This window comes from Platalea leucorodia (assembly GCF_965183815.1).
Source record: "Platalea leucorodia genome assembly, chromosome: 4".
NCBI classification, from domain to species: Eukaryota; Metazoa; Chordata; class Aves; order Pelecaniformes; family Threskiornithidae; genus Platalea; species Platalea leucorodia.
This window is the reverse complement of record NC_138826.1, coordinates 73258106-73274484: the sequence shown is the minus strand read 5'-3', so window position 1 is coordinate 73274484 and position 16379 is coordinate 73258106. Positions and strand designations below refer to the sequence as shown.

The following is a 16379-nucleotide window of genomic DNA, read 5'->3' as shown; positions in this document are numbered from 1 at the left end:
CAATTAGGAAAAAGCTTTAAAGGCAAGACAACGATTTCTAGCAAAAATAACGGGCAACTTAACACTGACAAAACCCAAAACTTCAAAACGTTCCTTTTTTTTTTTTTAATAAGTATGATTGCTTTTTTAGGTTTGGCATAAATATAGCGAGTTTTAAATTGCCCTTCATTTTCACTTTAAGTTGCTGTGGAGAAAATTCAACCCAAGCAGGAAATAAAACAGTCGTAAAGCAAACAATAATAAATAAACCCAAACAAGCACATTTTTACATTCCACCCCTTTTCTGACAGCCACATTTTTATTTACAAAGTCTCCAGCAAGTTAATACAAGGCTGATCATCCTGTGTTTAAGACAAAAAAAAAAAAAGAGAGAATTTTCAAAATACAACTGAGGAGATCATAAGATATTCTTAAGTCCCCATTATTTTGTAATTAACATCATCTTGAAAAAGTTCACTGTGGCTAAGCCCAAGTACCTTACCTTTTTAAGTTGTTACTAAACCACTCTGCATCTGATTCTTCACTGGCGATTTCCTGCAGATACACATCATTTATTGAGAAATTTATTACCACTGTTACCACTCAGATTTGTTAACCCATGAGCCTTCCACTTTCTGGAAAGATCTAAAGCAGGTATTACATTGAAAAAAGCCCAGGGCTAGAGCTGAGAAAAAGAAATTGAGAAAAGAAACTGATTCACCCTGAGGGTAAGCCTTTTTACACAGTATAGGAATTTTTCTTTTAAAGAAAGTATTTCCATTTCTAAACATTCGAAAAGGTCAAATATTTTCATTCATTTAAACTAAGTCAGTAACATGACTACATAGAAATCAGCCCACACATTTCAGATTATCTGCATAGTTCATTTGCCGAAGACATCCCATATTCATTACATTCCAGAGTGATGTTCAGATAGGTTTCTTCCAACAGGCCAAAACATACTCCCAAGGAGGAAACATATGAAATATTCTTTACATTTCTTCATCAGTTTCTAAAAATACTTAAATGCATTGGATAAAACTTAATGAGACATATGTTCATAAAACTTTACCTGTGTAATTTGGAGGTCAAGCACACTGCATCTAAGCAGCATTGTGGGAGTTAAAACTGAGCACTAATTTCTCAACCTCTACTGTAATAACAATGCTGCCACAGTATTACTTTGCATTTTTAGGGGGGGGAAGGCATCTTCCAAACCAAGCTACTTCTAGAGCAATATCTCTGAAGTAATGGAAAGATAACTGTGTTCAGGAAGTAAGTTACACAGTCAACAGACTTGATGAAAACCAGATTGTTCCACAGCCACCACATGAATACTTCTAGTGATTCTAAATGAACTGCAAGAAAAATAGCTAAAATCAAAAGAGCTTTTATGGCTTTAAGGTTCTCCAGTATATCAGGTGCTGTTTTTACAACCAGGTTTCACAACTTTCTCATATCAAAGAATAAGTGGGACAATGGGAGACAAGCTCGTCTTTCCAACAAACAGATTCCTGATCGGTGCTGAGAATTGACTTAATTTTTAGACCTTTTGGAAAAGGATCTTCATTTAATAGATTCCAATTGTCAATCAGGTCACATTTTGCTAAAATTACTTTTTCTTTCGAAGTCTGATAGACTCTTTAGCTAGATGTCAAGCACAAGAATTCACAGTGCAGATGATACTTGCTTGTATCTCAAAATACCGACAGTTTAGTGTAGTAGAAACAAATTTAACAAGCTATAAAAACATGTTTTTGTCACTACTTCTTCATCGTTGAACTCTGCACTTACTACTGAACTATATCAATATTTATGGCACAAAATACAATTTTCTTATTAAAACCAGAAACAAAGTTAGATCTAGTTTGCTATGGTGGAGGTGAAAGGTAGCAAAGGGACAGGACATCTCAGGGGGAAAAATGACTGGTAGGTGTTTAACCTAAACATGCCTGCTCAGTAAATAAATGAGCTACTTAATATAGCAAAGTCACCACAGAGTAAGTTTGATCACAAAACAGCTGAGCAGCAGAATATTTACTTCATGATTAGTAAAGTTTATTTTTAAAAACTATTATGAAATCAGAGAGGAATAGAGTAGATTTAGGAATGTTCCCCAAATCCTCTTATCACCCTTAAAGGTAATGGATAATATTAGCATATTTAGTCACATTACAGGAAGGTAATCTACAGTGGAAAGTAACCTAAGTGAAAATGCTTTAAATAGCTTTAATTCATTATAGTAAAATTTCCTCAAGTATTTTGGTTACATTTACCGTGTTTGTGCTCTTTGTACATTGTTAAATTTATGTTTTTGAAAAGTTTAGCAAATGTCTTAACATATTTTCATAGATTTCTTCCTTCTGGCTGTGCTTTAAGTTTCTGTATTTAAAAAAAAGTGCCCGTATATGAAAAAGGAATTTAAAAAAATCTTCACCAGAAAGGTGTGGTGCAATTCCTTATTCAGTGACATTTTAAGCCTTCCTAGTGAAATTTTTGAAGTCCCAAATGAATCATTAAATCACAGGTTATGTTGTCAGATAGGGATATATTTTTTTTTTCTTGCCAGAAATATTTCTGTTAGTGAAATTACTTTCTGGTATTATGGTGTTTCTTTTGCCCTGTGTAGGAACTGCTTATAATCAGAGAAGTTGTAATCAGTCCATCCTATTAGGCTATTACTATGCAAGAAATACTTATTAATCTAGTCAATTACCAAGAAAAATTAACATAAATCTTATTGGCTCAAAAATGTTGTCCACTTAGCAAGGTGACCTCTTGTAAATACACATTTTCCAGCAATGATTTAAAAATAAAATGTACAAATAAAACGACACTTCTTTTTCTCTCTATTGCTAACCATTTCTTATGATCATATTTTGTTTTTGTTAAAAGTCAGTAGTTGTCTGTATATAAAAAGTACATTTTCGTACTGAGAACTATACCTCTTTTGTGCATCACTTTCCTTTTTTCCTTTTATCATTCCCATTTGTGACTCTGCAGTGTCTCCATTAGCAATTATTAAATCATATGGAGAGAGTTAATATTTGGAAAATACTCAAGGTGTTAAGTCTCATTTTTCTAACACAATGTGACATACAGAAAGAAGGATCATGTAATCAGCTTAGTAGCGATATGTCATTCATAGGTTGGGAGCTGTCATATGACAGTACCTGCAAATAAGAAAATGAAATGTTATATGCATATTTCAAGCCTTAAGTTCAGTGGAGAATTGAGAATATGAAGAAGAAATTCTCTGTTGCACATAAAATACTTTTTTTTTAAAAAAAAGATTTTTGTAATGTGCGTTGAAATCTATTGGGTTTTTCTCTGCATTTATCGTTAGAATACCTGAACATATTAGGAGAGTCCTCGGACAGGAAACTACATGGACATCTACTTCTCTGTGGTGTTACCATTTTAGTATCTTGTAAATTTAACTCCAGTGTAGTGTTTGCTTTACACGTCACTTTCACAGCAAAAAAATAAATTTTGCAAATAAAGAAAAACTGCTGAAGTCATATTTTCTCAACAATTTTTTAACTTTCTTCTTGCAAAGAGTCTGAGCAATATAAACTGATACCATTGCTTTTTCGAATTTATGACCAGTCTGACTTCAGCAAGAGCAGTTGACAGAAATCTGGACTTTCACTTCCTCACATTACTAACCTGATAATTCAAATATGCTCATTGCTCTTCAAATTTAAGGGTGTTAGCCTACTGCTTATATTGGTATCTAAAATGCCATAGCAGGGAACTTACTTGCTGTAACAGCTGCATTAATACAACTTTGGAGTTAATTAACACAGCTGTGGAGTATGTGAAAAAAGTAAATAAAATACAGGTTGTTTTTTTTGCTTTTAAGGCTGAATAGGAATACTGCCTGAGAAAGAAGTTGAAAAAGAACACTGGCATTAAAAAAAATTATGGGGTGTATTCTTCAGTTTTTCTATAAACCCGTTTTTAAGCAATAATAAATCATCTGATATGTATTTGTAATGATAGAAAATGGCTATGATATCATGATGAACATATTAACATAATTTGTGCGAAGTAAAACAAGAATGAAAATAAATTTTGCATTTAAAAATAATTTCGATGCTGATTTTCTGTTAATCTTTCTTGTCTTTGGTGATCAACAACAAGCAGTCCTGAAAACAAAATTAACTGATTTTGTTTGTTTGCTTTTTAATAGTTTGTCTTTCTGTAACTATTTTGGAGCAAAGAAAGTTATTGTATTCCACTTCTGTCATTATTGTAAAGCTTTGGTGAAGAACAGGAACACCTTCTGTCTTTGCAAAAAGAATTCATACACCAAGCTAAATTTCTAGGCAATTATACGTATATATATATATATATGCATTTCTTTCCTGTCACCCTTCAAGTAAGTGTTTAATTTATTAATAATTTAAAAAACATATCAAAACAAAAACACACAAAAACATCTTTCTAAACAGCATTGGAAATATTTATGAGTAATTCTTAAGAAATAGCCATTGGTCTACTGGGCCTTGCAGAAACTTTCCCGTGCTATTTAAGTGTGAGATTTCAATGGCAACTTTCATATTTCTGTATTTCATTACAGAACTGGCTCTCTGAACTTCTTTCAGAGGTTTCTCAGTTTCTGTCCTCGTCAACAACGCATAAACTCTGGGCAGCTGGATTCTTCTGCATTTGAAAGAACAGTAGCATGCTTATAAGTAGACTTACAAACTCTTCGGAGATTGTCAGCAATCTAGAGTCTGGGGATAATCACAACCAACAGCATCCCCTCTCTTCTAGTAGTAGTCGATGGGTCCCCTCAGCTGCTGATTAAACTCTGTTTTATCACCAAATGGAGACAGATATTAGGCCTGACAAACAAGATTTTTTTGAGGCACTCAGATTTTCAGTACTATCTTTTCCTCAGACATCCAAGAAAGATTTTTGTAATCATTCGTTTCTTGGTGCATTTCTGTATTTTCTATTTATTTGTGAGGGAAAAAAAAACCAAAACAAAAAACAAAAAACAAGCTAAGAGCAGCAAATTCATACCTAAATGCAGACTTGACAAACTGTATATTTTTTAGGGTGACAAAACCTTCTTCATTCTCCCTTTAGGTGCACGAAATGCACTGCAGTGGACAAAATACTATGTTGCTGTAACGGCTTCCATACTAGATGAAGTTTGGAATGACACCAATTGTTTTCCAAAGAGATGGCTGTACTAATACCCAGTCTTCTGAAAACATGCATCTTTTAGCCACAAAGCATTCACTCCTGATTGACTCTCAAAGGATCTATATGCATGGACCCTGCAAAAGTGAAATTTCAAGTTAAACAATAGGCATGGCTAGGAACGGCCAACTTCTGGATAATTCTAGCCTTCTCTTTCTGAAATACCGTGTCCTCTGTACACAAAAGCTCAGAAGACTCAACTAAAATTCAAGTCTCCCTTTTTCCAAGACAAAACATTCCAGTATTGCACTGCAGCTTGTTAAAGCTAGCTATGAAAGTTTCAGAAATCACTGTTGCATGTGCCTGTCACACTTTCTCTTAGAAATTGTCATGCCTGTAGCAAAGATGGCAGAGAAAGATATATGTTCACATTTCGGCAGTTCAAGTTCCCAGGCTAGTACACCTCCTTATAGCACTGTCGCAGATGCATTTGCACAAATTTGTGGGGACATGTACACATTTCCTTCTTCTGTCTTGGCTGTGCAATGGAAGCATGTAGCAGGGAGGTCACGCAACCCACTGGGAATGGCAGCATCTTAAAGCACTGCCCCTCAATCCGCCAAGCACATCTGACGGGACTTTTACATTGGCTGTATCATAGGTAGTTTCATGACATACAGGAACAGAGCGCCCTGTTGGTCAGCCTGGTCTGTATGCGATGGACAAAAACTTAATTCATATTTAGCTTACTCTTGAAGCAGATAGATCAGGATGCCATTTTTCATGCCTTCAGTAGGAAGAATGGGAACTTTATTGGCTTTAATGGGAGGGAACCCCATTACGGGGTTAGTAGGTGACTGGTACTTGAATCTCAGCACTAAATTAGCACAGATGGTATGTAAGCGTTTCTGCTGAAAATTCTACGTGTCCTCCTATGCTCTTGTAGCTTCTTGGGTACTTGAGTATACAGCCGCCAGTCTCTCTGCTAGACCGGACCCGTGCCACGTGGGACAGACCAGCTGTTGGCAATGGTCATTCCTGCCTTTGGCTACAGTACAAAGTGTGCCAAGTTCTGGCTCAGATTAAAGCAGGTCCCATGGTTTTCTCCCCCTCCCACCCACACCCCTGAGGCAGAAATGGAGGGCGGGTGGGAAATGGCCAGTTGCGGTTTTCACCTGCAGCTCACCCAGGATAAGCCATGTGCCTTAGATCCACTTAAAGCACAGCCAGCAGTAGTTTGGTTTCTTGGCACTTTTGAAACCCAAAGCTGGTTATTAAAAAAACCCTAAGCCTGCATGTTTTGGCCAGGTGCAGCCTGTCGTAGAGAAAACGTCAAGTTACCCCGCACACAGCTCAGAACCGGAACAAGAGGGGCAGTAAGGGAGCCGCAGCAAGCGATGCAGGAAGCTGATAACACAGGTTATTTTCAGAGATGCCCAGCGGACCTCGGGCAGGCTGTCAGAGGTGTGAGAGAGGCTGCAGAGCCACACAGCCCACAGCCGCTGTGGCGGGAAGCTGAGGGCGGGAGGGAGGCAGGGAGGAAGGACGGGCCGATGCCGGCACATCCCGCCCTGCCCCCGGCCCCACCGCAGCGCCCCCTGGCAGCGACGGCGGCAGCGCGCGCCTCGGCCCCGGCGCGTTATCGCGAATAACCGTCGGCCGCCGCCCGCCAAGGGGCGGAGCCACCTGCTCATTTAAATAACTCGGCGGCTCATTTGCATGCCGCCAAGATGGCCGGCCCTGGGATTGGCCGGCTCCGAGGCAGCCCCCACTGCCGGCCCCTGTGCCCACGGAGGGGGCGGGGTCAGCCGAGAGAGGGGAGGGGACACGGGGCCTATTTGCATAACGGCCCGGCGCGTGCGACGAGGGGAGGCGGCGTTGGTGCCCGGAGCGGGTTCCGATTTTGAATCTACGGCGGCAGCGGCACCGGGAAGGCGGGAGCGGCGGCGGCGGCGGCCGAGCGCTGAGGCAGGAGCTGCGGCGGGACGCGGGGGCGCAGGTACCGCACGTCCCCTGCGGGGCGCGAACGGCCGGGCACCGGCAGCACTCTAGGCGGAACGCTCCCCCGCGCGGTGGCGGCGGCGGCAGTGCGCATGCTCCGGGGCTGCAGCTTTGCACACGCGCCGCTGCGCGCACCCACGCTCGCTCACAGGCGCAGCGCAGCTAGGCGCGCGCTGCATGGGAGCACGTGACCCGGCTCCAGTGCAGGCGGCGGCGCGCATGCGCGGTGCGGTTTTCGCGCAGAGGTGGCAGCAGGTGGGGAGCGGGGTGCGGGGAGGCGCCTTCCTCCGACCCCACGCGTGGAGGGATCCCCGCGGCGGCCGCTGCGGGTCACAGGTAGGTCTGGCGTGGGGCAGGGCACAGCTGGGGCACTCCGCCGAGCCCTGAAGGCGCAGAGAGCTGGGCAACACCAGGCGGTTGTCTGCTTGCATTCTGCCTTATGCACCGGTGAGGTGAGGCGGAGGCGCCTCCTCCGCCGCACGGGGCGGGTGTTTGGGTGGGACGGCGGCACGTCCGGCTGCCTGGCGCCTCGAAAGCCTTTCCTTACTCCCCATCCGAATTGGGGATGGCGTGACCTGGGTGGTGCTGTACGCAGCCAGTGGATATCCTCGCAAATACAACGGGTGTGGATCTTGAGTGTGGCGGTGGATGGGCTGTGGAAGCAACGAGGAGAAACCGTTTTTCTTGTTATTGCGCTCAGTAGTGCACTGATGAACTTCAGATTAAAGTTTCTGCAGTATACGGGCATGCTAATTTACTAGAAATGAGGGTGTTTCAGTGGGGGGAAAAAAAGGCGGCCTAGTTGCGCGTTATTTGTGTGATGTCATTAGTAAACAAGGCCAGAGTGGCTACTCCAGGTTTCTGTGAAGACCCACATCAAACAAAATGGCAGAAGTTAACAGTTTAAGTAGTATATTCATGTAAAGAAGGTACATTTGAACTTCTAATTTTCTTTGAACTTAAACATTTAAAGTATTGAAACTGTATTCATGGTTAAGCGTTTCATATTTTAATTCTGATGTGACATTGGAGCCTGTTAGAGGTGTAGCATTGTCCTCAAGCAGTTTTTTCTTTTAGCAGTTATCTGTCCTTCTTATTAGATCTCTTAATCTTTGACAGATATCCAGTGGAAATGCTTACATTAGAATATTTTGTTGCATAACCGTAATCTTGAAATAAATCTGTCTATTGTAATGTCAGTGTAACCCTTAACACAGACTTGGTGGATGGAAAAATTGAATGGAATTGTTGATGGAAAAATATTCTCTTAAAATAAAGGAGTGAACAGCTCAATTTTTCTAGGCAACAATCAATGAGCTTAAAACTGCAGCCTTCATGCAGTCACAGAAAAATAATACTTGTGCATCCAGGCAGTTTATTTAATGTGCTAATTGGCGGAAGTAAGAGTATGTTAATAAACATGTTTGGTCAATATCCCCAATTATACAAGCAAATACAATATTATTATGAATAAATTTATTGGCATTTGCATCTGCAAGATCAGGATATTCTACAAGTATGCTATTTGGCTTTCTTTTGCAAGTTAAAATATATTTTGGGCCATTATCTGTTATACCAGTTTGATCTAGTTACAGTTATTACAGTTATTAATATTTACTTTATATTTAGGTTTTTAAAAATAAAAACGTGAAGAATGTGCTTGACTTCTGCTTAAATCTGAAATTAATAAGGTAAATATGAACTCTGTATATATATAGCAGATATCAATGTAAGAAATAAGTATGTTTTTCTGGTTAGGTACTGGTTTGTGCAGTCCTACAGGAAGGTATGAAGGAGAGGATCACCTTGAATATTAAGAATTTGGGGGGGGGGGGGGGAACAAACAGAAAAAACACTGCTGTTTGATATGTGATCTTGGGTAGGTAATTTCTCAGTTTTCAGATCTCTGAAATGGGGCTAATGGTAGTTGTCAGGCCCATCATAAAATGAATTCATTAATGATTGCGTGAGGACTCGGGCAATTCATGAATCATGGCAGCTACACCCACTGTTTATTCCTCAAGTTTGGCAGTTATCTTATTATTTGGTATGCTCCAGAAGTATCAAATCAAGTTCCTATGTACATATAATCCAGAAAGGAATTGTACTAATAAATTCAGGTAGCAATACATTTTTTTGATAAATGCCAAATAATTAAAATACAGAAAAACTTGCTTTGTCACTGTTTATAAGTAACTGCTCATTGTGTGTTCTTTTTCAAAGAATCTCAAGAGATCTTTGTGTTCTCATCATTATGTTCTTAGTTTAGTAGACTTACTACATCGCTTGGAGTAAAAGGCTTTTTATCAGCTGCAACCTTGCTACCAAGTGTAACAGCGCTGAACTGATGCTTCCTGTGATAATGTGGAACAGGGTTGTATTTTGCTGTATGAATTAATTTAACAAGGCTATCTTGAATGCTATGTAGGCTTGAAACTGATCATAACAGAATTGATTCATAGAAGGATACAATAATTATATCCATCAATTGAAACAGTCATTTTGATGCTTTTATTGAGGAACCTCTTAATGCTCATTTCCTAGCCATTACGAAGCCTGTTTTCAATAAGATGCAAATCCCAATAGATACGCTTAGATGTGATACTCTGCCACGTTTGCTCATACCTTCTGCTTTAGCTTGTATTGTTATGCCCATTTCACATATTCAGAAGATCAACATTAACTGTAGTATGTTAGTTTTCCTGTAAAGGCTACTTTAGTAGTGCTTCCATTTGGGGCATAAAGACAGGAAATGTGGTATAATACAGACATACGCTTTCCTCCCAGCATGGGAGGTGATCTTGCTAGCCAAGAGACTGAACAACCTTTGAATAAAAACAGTTTAATTATAAATACTAATTTTACACAACTTGTTGCAAACAGAAACAGTTTACACTTTAAAAAAATTTTTTAAATCCTATTTTAGTAACTGATTCCTAATTAGTAACTAAATCCTCATTTTCATTGTGTTTTATTGTGATTTTTGGGAGAAGGCATTTTTTCTGTTACAGACAGACAATATTTCCACAGTGAAAAGTAGCTGACTAAACCAGACACTCTATTTTCCTTCCAAAACAAGGAAAAAAAAAATCAAATTTCTCCCCATCTAGATGTCTTTAATAGTATAATCATAAATTAGGCTTATCTGGGCATATTGTCAGATGATATATTTATGCCAAAAACCTTAAGGTTATTCATGAAATGTAGATAGTAAGGCCAAAAGGTACTTTACCAGTATGTTGCTCTTACTTAAATAGTTTGCAAGTTGAATGCATTTTTTCCATTTGGTCTCCACCTGCTGTTTTTCTATATTGTTGGCTAGTTACATGTTTATATTATGAGTTTATTTTGGAAATTACTGCAGTGACACAGATGTACATCAGAGTTTTCATAAGAGATATTAGATGAGGAAAATAAGTTGCAAGTTATAAAAAATATTATGATATGTGAATGTGGGGGTTTTGATTATTTTTTTTTTCCCCTAATATATTTTTGTATAATATGTCTCTTAAATGCAGTGAAATCTAAGATTGTTAATATTTTCCAGTTAAATCTGTGGCTGGACTCTTTACTTCTCTTTAGTATGTGGCATTGCTTTGAAAGATTTACCTACGCGCACAAAACAATTGGGAACTCATACACTGGCCAACACAAACAATGCTTTCATGATATATATTTGTAATTCTGGTATTTCAGTTATACTCATCGCACTATATGCTGTACTGTATGAAAAAATACTGTCCTGTTTCCACCATACTGTAAGAAACTGTTCATCAAGCAGCAGTGACTTATCCGAATGCAGGATGGAGAGTAAGATAGCGTTGTTGTGTGGGTCAACAGAAAACTTTGTATTTTTTTGACAGCTCATTAAGAAGCAGAAAGTTAGGTTCTCTAAAGCAAACTCTGTAATCAGCTGTTCTTGTTAGGTTGGACAGTTACAGAATGTCTTAATCTCTGAATAAAGTTTAGATCTGAATTGGGTAATACTTCATACTTAAAATTCCTGTAGCTCAGTCTTGTTTTGGATATTAAAGCCTGGTGGCTGATCCCAAAGAAGGTAACTGTAAAGTCTTCTAGCTTTGAGATTTTCAGTCAGGAGGATCTGGAGCATAGATTTTGTCAGCCTTTGAGTTCTGGTTATCTTTTTTAAAAACAAAATTTTGCATGATGTTACGGGATCTTAATTTTCATTTGCCCGAAGAGATTTTTGTGTATCATTTGTAGTGTGTTTAGGTGTCTTACCTTTTTTGTTTATATGTGGGGGGGTTTGTTACTTTTTTTCCTCCCTATTTCTGTAGCAATGGGGGTCAGAAAATCCTTGAGTTCCTATGATCAGATGCTTCCAGAGACTAAAACATTCTACATTAAAGTTCATTGTTAGCTTACAGATCAGACTATAAAAGTGAGTGTGATCAATTTTAGAGATATGAAATACTGGTACCAGTTATCCAGAAACTGGATCTGCAGAATGCATTAGTATTTTTTTTTACAATGGTAGAGATTGAACTAAACCAATATACTCTCTAGCTTTTCAGGGTGTAAACAATTGAATTGTGATTCAGAAATGGAAGTCTGTTTTGTTTGGTTGGGTTTTTTTTTTGTCTTTGGTCACATATTCTGGTTTTAGTTAATGTTCTAGTTCTTATCTCTGTTCTGTCTTCACTGTTTGTGTGCATATATATATATATATGCAGAAAACCAAAGTTAAGAGTAGAATTTCAGCTAAACTTGAGTTTTATGTGGCTTTGTGTTTTATGTTTTCATTTGAGGTTACGTTAGTATTAAAGAAAAAACAGAATGCTGTTAGTGAAAAATAAATGCCTGCATGAAACTTAAAAAATACATGATTAAGGTTCTTAAATGGCACTTAGGAATTCCACTTATAAGATAAATGTGTTTAACAAATATAAATTATCTTTTTTTGCTTAAGCAAAAAATTGCAAAACAGATACATGACAAAAATGTTTAATTGTGTCACATCCCTACAAGTTTTAATAGAAATCTGCTCAGTTCTAGTATAGTAGTCCAATTTTATGTGATCATTGTTTGTCAGTTGTTCTATCATTAGTAATTCTTGAAAGAGTTGTTGGTTTTCAGTAAATTTGACAGAGTAGTAAGTATCAAAGATAATTAATTCCTGCAAATTTTGTGAAAACAAGCAGCTGGGGCGAGGAGAGGCTACCATTGTCCCCAGTGAGGGAACTTGGCAGTTACACGTTGTTTTGGGGGGGATAACTTGTTGTCAGTCAGGACATAGGTATTGTCTGTCAAAGCAGTATGGAGGCTGTCATGTCAGCATGCAGCTTCAGACTAGCCATGTACATGCACTTGCTTGCCCAGTGTAGTAAGGCACCAATGATAACCTGAGGTTACTCTGATAAAAAGTAGCAAGACAATGTTTATAAATCTGCCAGAGATGTGGTTTCACTAGTTCCATTGCTCATTCATTATCTTATTTAGTACCTCTGATGTATACTTCTTAAAATTGTCAGTGTATTTAACAGCAAGTCTGCCTCCACCTGATTCCCCCCGCCCCTTTTTGTTAGTAATGATTCCTTGGTGGTATAGCTGAAGGCATAATAGTAACTATATGTAGTATTAAAAAAAAGCCTGATCTTCAGTTGTATGTCAGCTCCCATCATAATACTGTGGATGAATTCAGAACACTCTGTGTATGTATGTATATTGTATAAATGCCCTTTATTTTCCTTGATTTATGAGTAACTTTACAAAAAAAAAAAAAAAGCTATGCCCTTTAAGATGTTTTATTTTGAGCTGTGCATGTTATAAATGAGTAAAAACTGTACTCATGAGTTACCAGCTCTTATTTCTTCCAGGAACAAACACCAAATCATGTGAGATGTTAGTAAAATAGATGGCTGTGTGCAAAGTATTTTTTGGAATAATTTATTTTCTAAGATATTTAGGTAAACTAATAGAGTTTGTTTGCTGTGTGTAACTTGGATATTTTTAATACAAGAAAAATGTTTTTCTTTTCTAGATTCAATTTCTGAAAATGCTCTTAAGTAAATTCATGTACTCAAAGCACAGGTTTTATGGATGATATAACTGTGGATATGTCAGCTAGCTGTTGAAGTAAGCTGTATATTTGCTCTGTCATTCTGTGCTGTCCTAAGCATTATCATCCATTTCACAATAGTGTAAAGAAATGTTACAGTTAAAAAAAACTGACATGAAAGAAAGTTCCTTCTACCTTTGCCTCCAACTTACTGCGGTTTTCAGAAGGTCATTTTAAAAAGATGTTGCATTCTAATTTTATTTAAGTCTTTCAAAATGTGTTTAGTAGCAAACTAGCACATAAACATACGTGCTTGCTGACTTCAGTCAATACATTGAAAATTTCCTTCATTGGTCGTACCATCAAGTGGCTTGGAATTATGGGAAGACCTTGAATGTCATGCAGACTTTGACTTTCTGGAGTTTAGTGTTCCTTGTCTCATGGTCATCATGGACTCTTTCTTTTCCCCAATAATTTAAGTAGTTTTTATCTGCAAAGTTCTTGCAGTCCTTAAGCGAGAGCCGAGATGTTTCTTGAAGTCGGCCTACTGGCCTGTGTAAATATAGGAATAAAGGAGGGTTTCAGTAGATGGTCTATTGAGACTTCAATTCAGATCCCTACAAAAAGTCATAGTCTCTCATTAATTTCATCAGTGTAAGAACTGTTTTGTCCACTTAATGTTAACTAACATGGAAAAAAAAAACCCAAAAAATAACATGAAAAGAAGAGGGTAAATGAGAAAAGTGGATGAGATGTGGATTATAGGCAGCAGACTAGTTTCTAAGCTTATAAGTAGAGCAAAAGAAATTATTTATGCTTTCGCTGCTTTTTTACTGCCCTTGTAATGTGAAATGACATAAATGCTGTTTGAAAGTCCAGAATTATCTGCCTCCCCTTGATTCTTTAGGGTAGGAGGCCTGGTATAAAGTCTGACTCTATGTAATGATATTTGAGAGGTGTGTTGGGGGATGATATTACTTATATAGGGCAGCAATTAGAGAAATGACAGGGTACTATTCTCTTGAGTTTCTTGTTTGATGTTCATGAGAAGGTTGGAAAGTGGAAGTTCTGTTTTAAGATTTAACTTATGACTAGAATAATTGAACTTGCTGAGATGATACTGCAGTGTGTTGGCATACCATCAAAAGAGGGCAGAGTTAAGGTTGTTTGGAGTTCTTATTGTGTATTTAAGAGAAATCTAAACATAACAGGTTAATTTTAAATTCCATCCTGAATCTTTTTAAAATGCCCAATTTTCTTATTTTTTATTTTTAGAGAACCTGTATAGATGCCACCCTAAGTAGCAATGAGAAATTGTAGTCTCATGCTAATATAGGAATTCCACATTAGTGTAGGTTCACTTTAATATTTCCTGGACCAAAGCATTCTCAAATGAGTTACTTCACTCCTAATTTTGTGTTTAATTAAACGTCAGGTTTTATTTTAAAATTAGTTTGGGTAATATTTTTTTAACATATCAACACACCTGTGTATGTTAACCAAAGTATATTGAAGTGAACTCTTGAGTAAATGCATATGGTTTCTTACCATTCAGCTAGATCTTTTGCAACTAGGCGTCTGTATTAACGTATCAGTCCTTCTGCGTGTTCACGAAGCTTTCTGACAAGGTAAGACAATTGACTGCAGCAACTGGAGTGTGACATGGGTTCTGTTTTCTCTGGCTCAGTGGAAGTGTTCTCTGGAATTTTTTTGCCAAGTAGTTATGCCTATTCAAACCTTTTCAAGTCATTGAGTTTCCATATATCCAGCTCCAAGACTGAATGTTAGAGAATGCAGTGTTGTACAAGTGTAGCTCTTGGGTCCTGGATTAGAACCTCCCTAGGTTTTTGTAGAACTTCTAGGACTGGAGGTCAGAATTCACCTTTTGATGTAGGAATTTTGTACGTGAGCTAAACATAGAATTCTCTTCTATTTAAAACATTGCTATTGTGGAAATCAAAGTGTATGTATGTTTTTCATATAAATGAAATACTAAGTTTGAATGTTACAAGTTACTGTAAATCCCTGTAAGCTGAGGGTGTTCTATGTATGAAATTCAGAATAAGCAACATGGAGTTATAACTGGCTAATAGAAAACATTTCTTTTGAATTTGTTGTAAGCTTTATTTTTGATTTAATAGTAGGTCTTGGCGAAGAAAAGCTTCAGTGTAGTGGCTAATTTTAAATGAATTCTAATGAAGTTGTTCTCCAGTCTTCACAAATTTGTTTCCGAGAGACTTGTCTTTTGGGCATTTGAACTTCAAGCATATTTTAGTTTAGTCCTCTGAATCTGTACTGTATTATCAAAGACAATAATAATCAGTGTAGCTGTTTACATGTATGTGGCATGTACTTTTTCTTGTGTTGCAAATCATGCTTTTCCTTTTGTCCTTGTATTAGCCAGATGGTGTATTTCAACATTTTTAAGTTTGAAATACTAACCGTGGTGCTGATGAGTGCATCAGACAACTACTGCTGGCATGATTAATCAGTCCTGAAATAACCAGCTACAGCTGGCAACAGACATGCACAGTTACGTAAGTTGAGACATTTTCATAAAAAAAGTAGATGGAGGGCATGTTCTCCCACTTTTTTTGGGGGGGAGCTTACCGTCTTGGGCTAATTTTGGATCACAAAGACTATTTTTTGGTAGAAGGTTAGGAATAATTCAACATTAATGTCCTTCAGGATCGCCCCATGTGCACTTGCAGCTATTTTGTTTTAAAATAGCCGTATTTGGATTTTGTAGAAGAGGTGTACATGATGAAATGAGGCAGATACACAGGAGCTCCCTCCAGAAATGATCCACTGTTGCCTGGACAAGAGCGGGTGATTGGCGTTAATAAACAAATATTAAGAAGAACCTGTCTTAACGCAGGCAAGCAGAACTTAAGATAAAATTGTGTATTCTTTTGACAACCCCACTGTCCGTCGTCCCCCCCCCCCCCCCCCCCCCCCCCCCGTTGGTTCCCAGAACAGTTCTTTAGGAACAAACTACTCAGTATCATTACAAGAAGATTCCAGCAAAACTGCTGAAGGTGCTCTAGATATGTCTCTCCTTTGAAAAACTTACACAACATACTGCGTCATTTATAGAGAATTAGATACTTGATTTCTGCAGGCAGTGAAGTTCTGGAGTGTTCTTGGGTTTTTTGCTAGCTTCCTTATTTACAAAGTGAACTTCCTTCCCCCCCCCCAACTAAAGCTGTTCTATTGGGCAACT

General features: G+C 38.1%; 1 protein-coding gene across 4 annotated transcripts in view; it reads left to right on the top strand.

The window, feature by feature from the left end:
- Positions 1–6995: 6995 nt before the first annotated feature.
- Positions 6996–16379, top strand: part of ATF7IP (activating transcription factor 7 interacting protein) — a 114917-nt gene continuing 105533 nt past the window's right edge. Inside the window, exons 1-2 of one of the 4 annotated variants that reach the window (XM_082309493.1) lie at positions 7281–7473; positions 8767–8828. In XM_082309493.1, the coding sequence (XP_082165619.1) occupies positions 7315–7473; positions 8767–8828 (221 nt within the window). In that variant the 5' untranslated portion in view covers positions 7281–7314. Of the gene's footprint in view, positions 7136–7280; positions 7474–8766; positions 8829–16379 lie in introns of those variants that run through there. The other 3 variants (XM_082309498.1, XM_082309490.1, XM_082309497.1) reach the window with 3 other exon arrangements.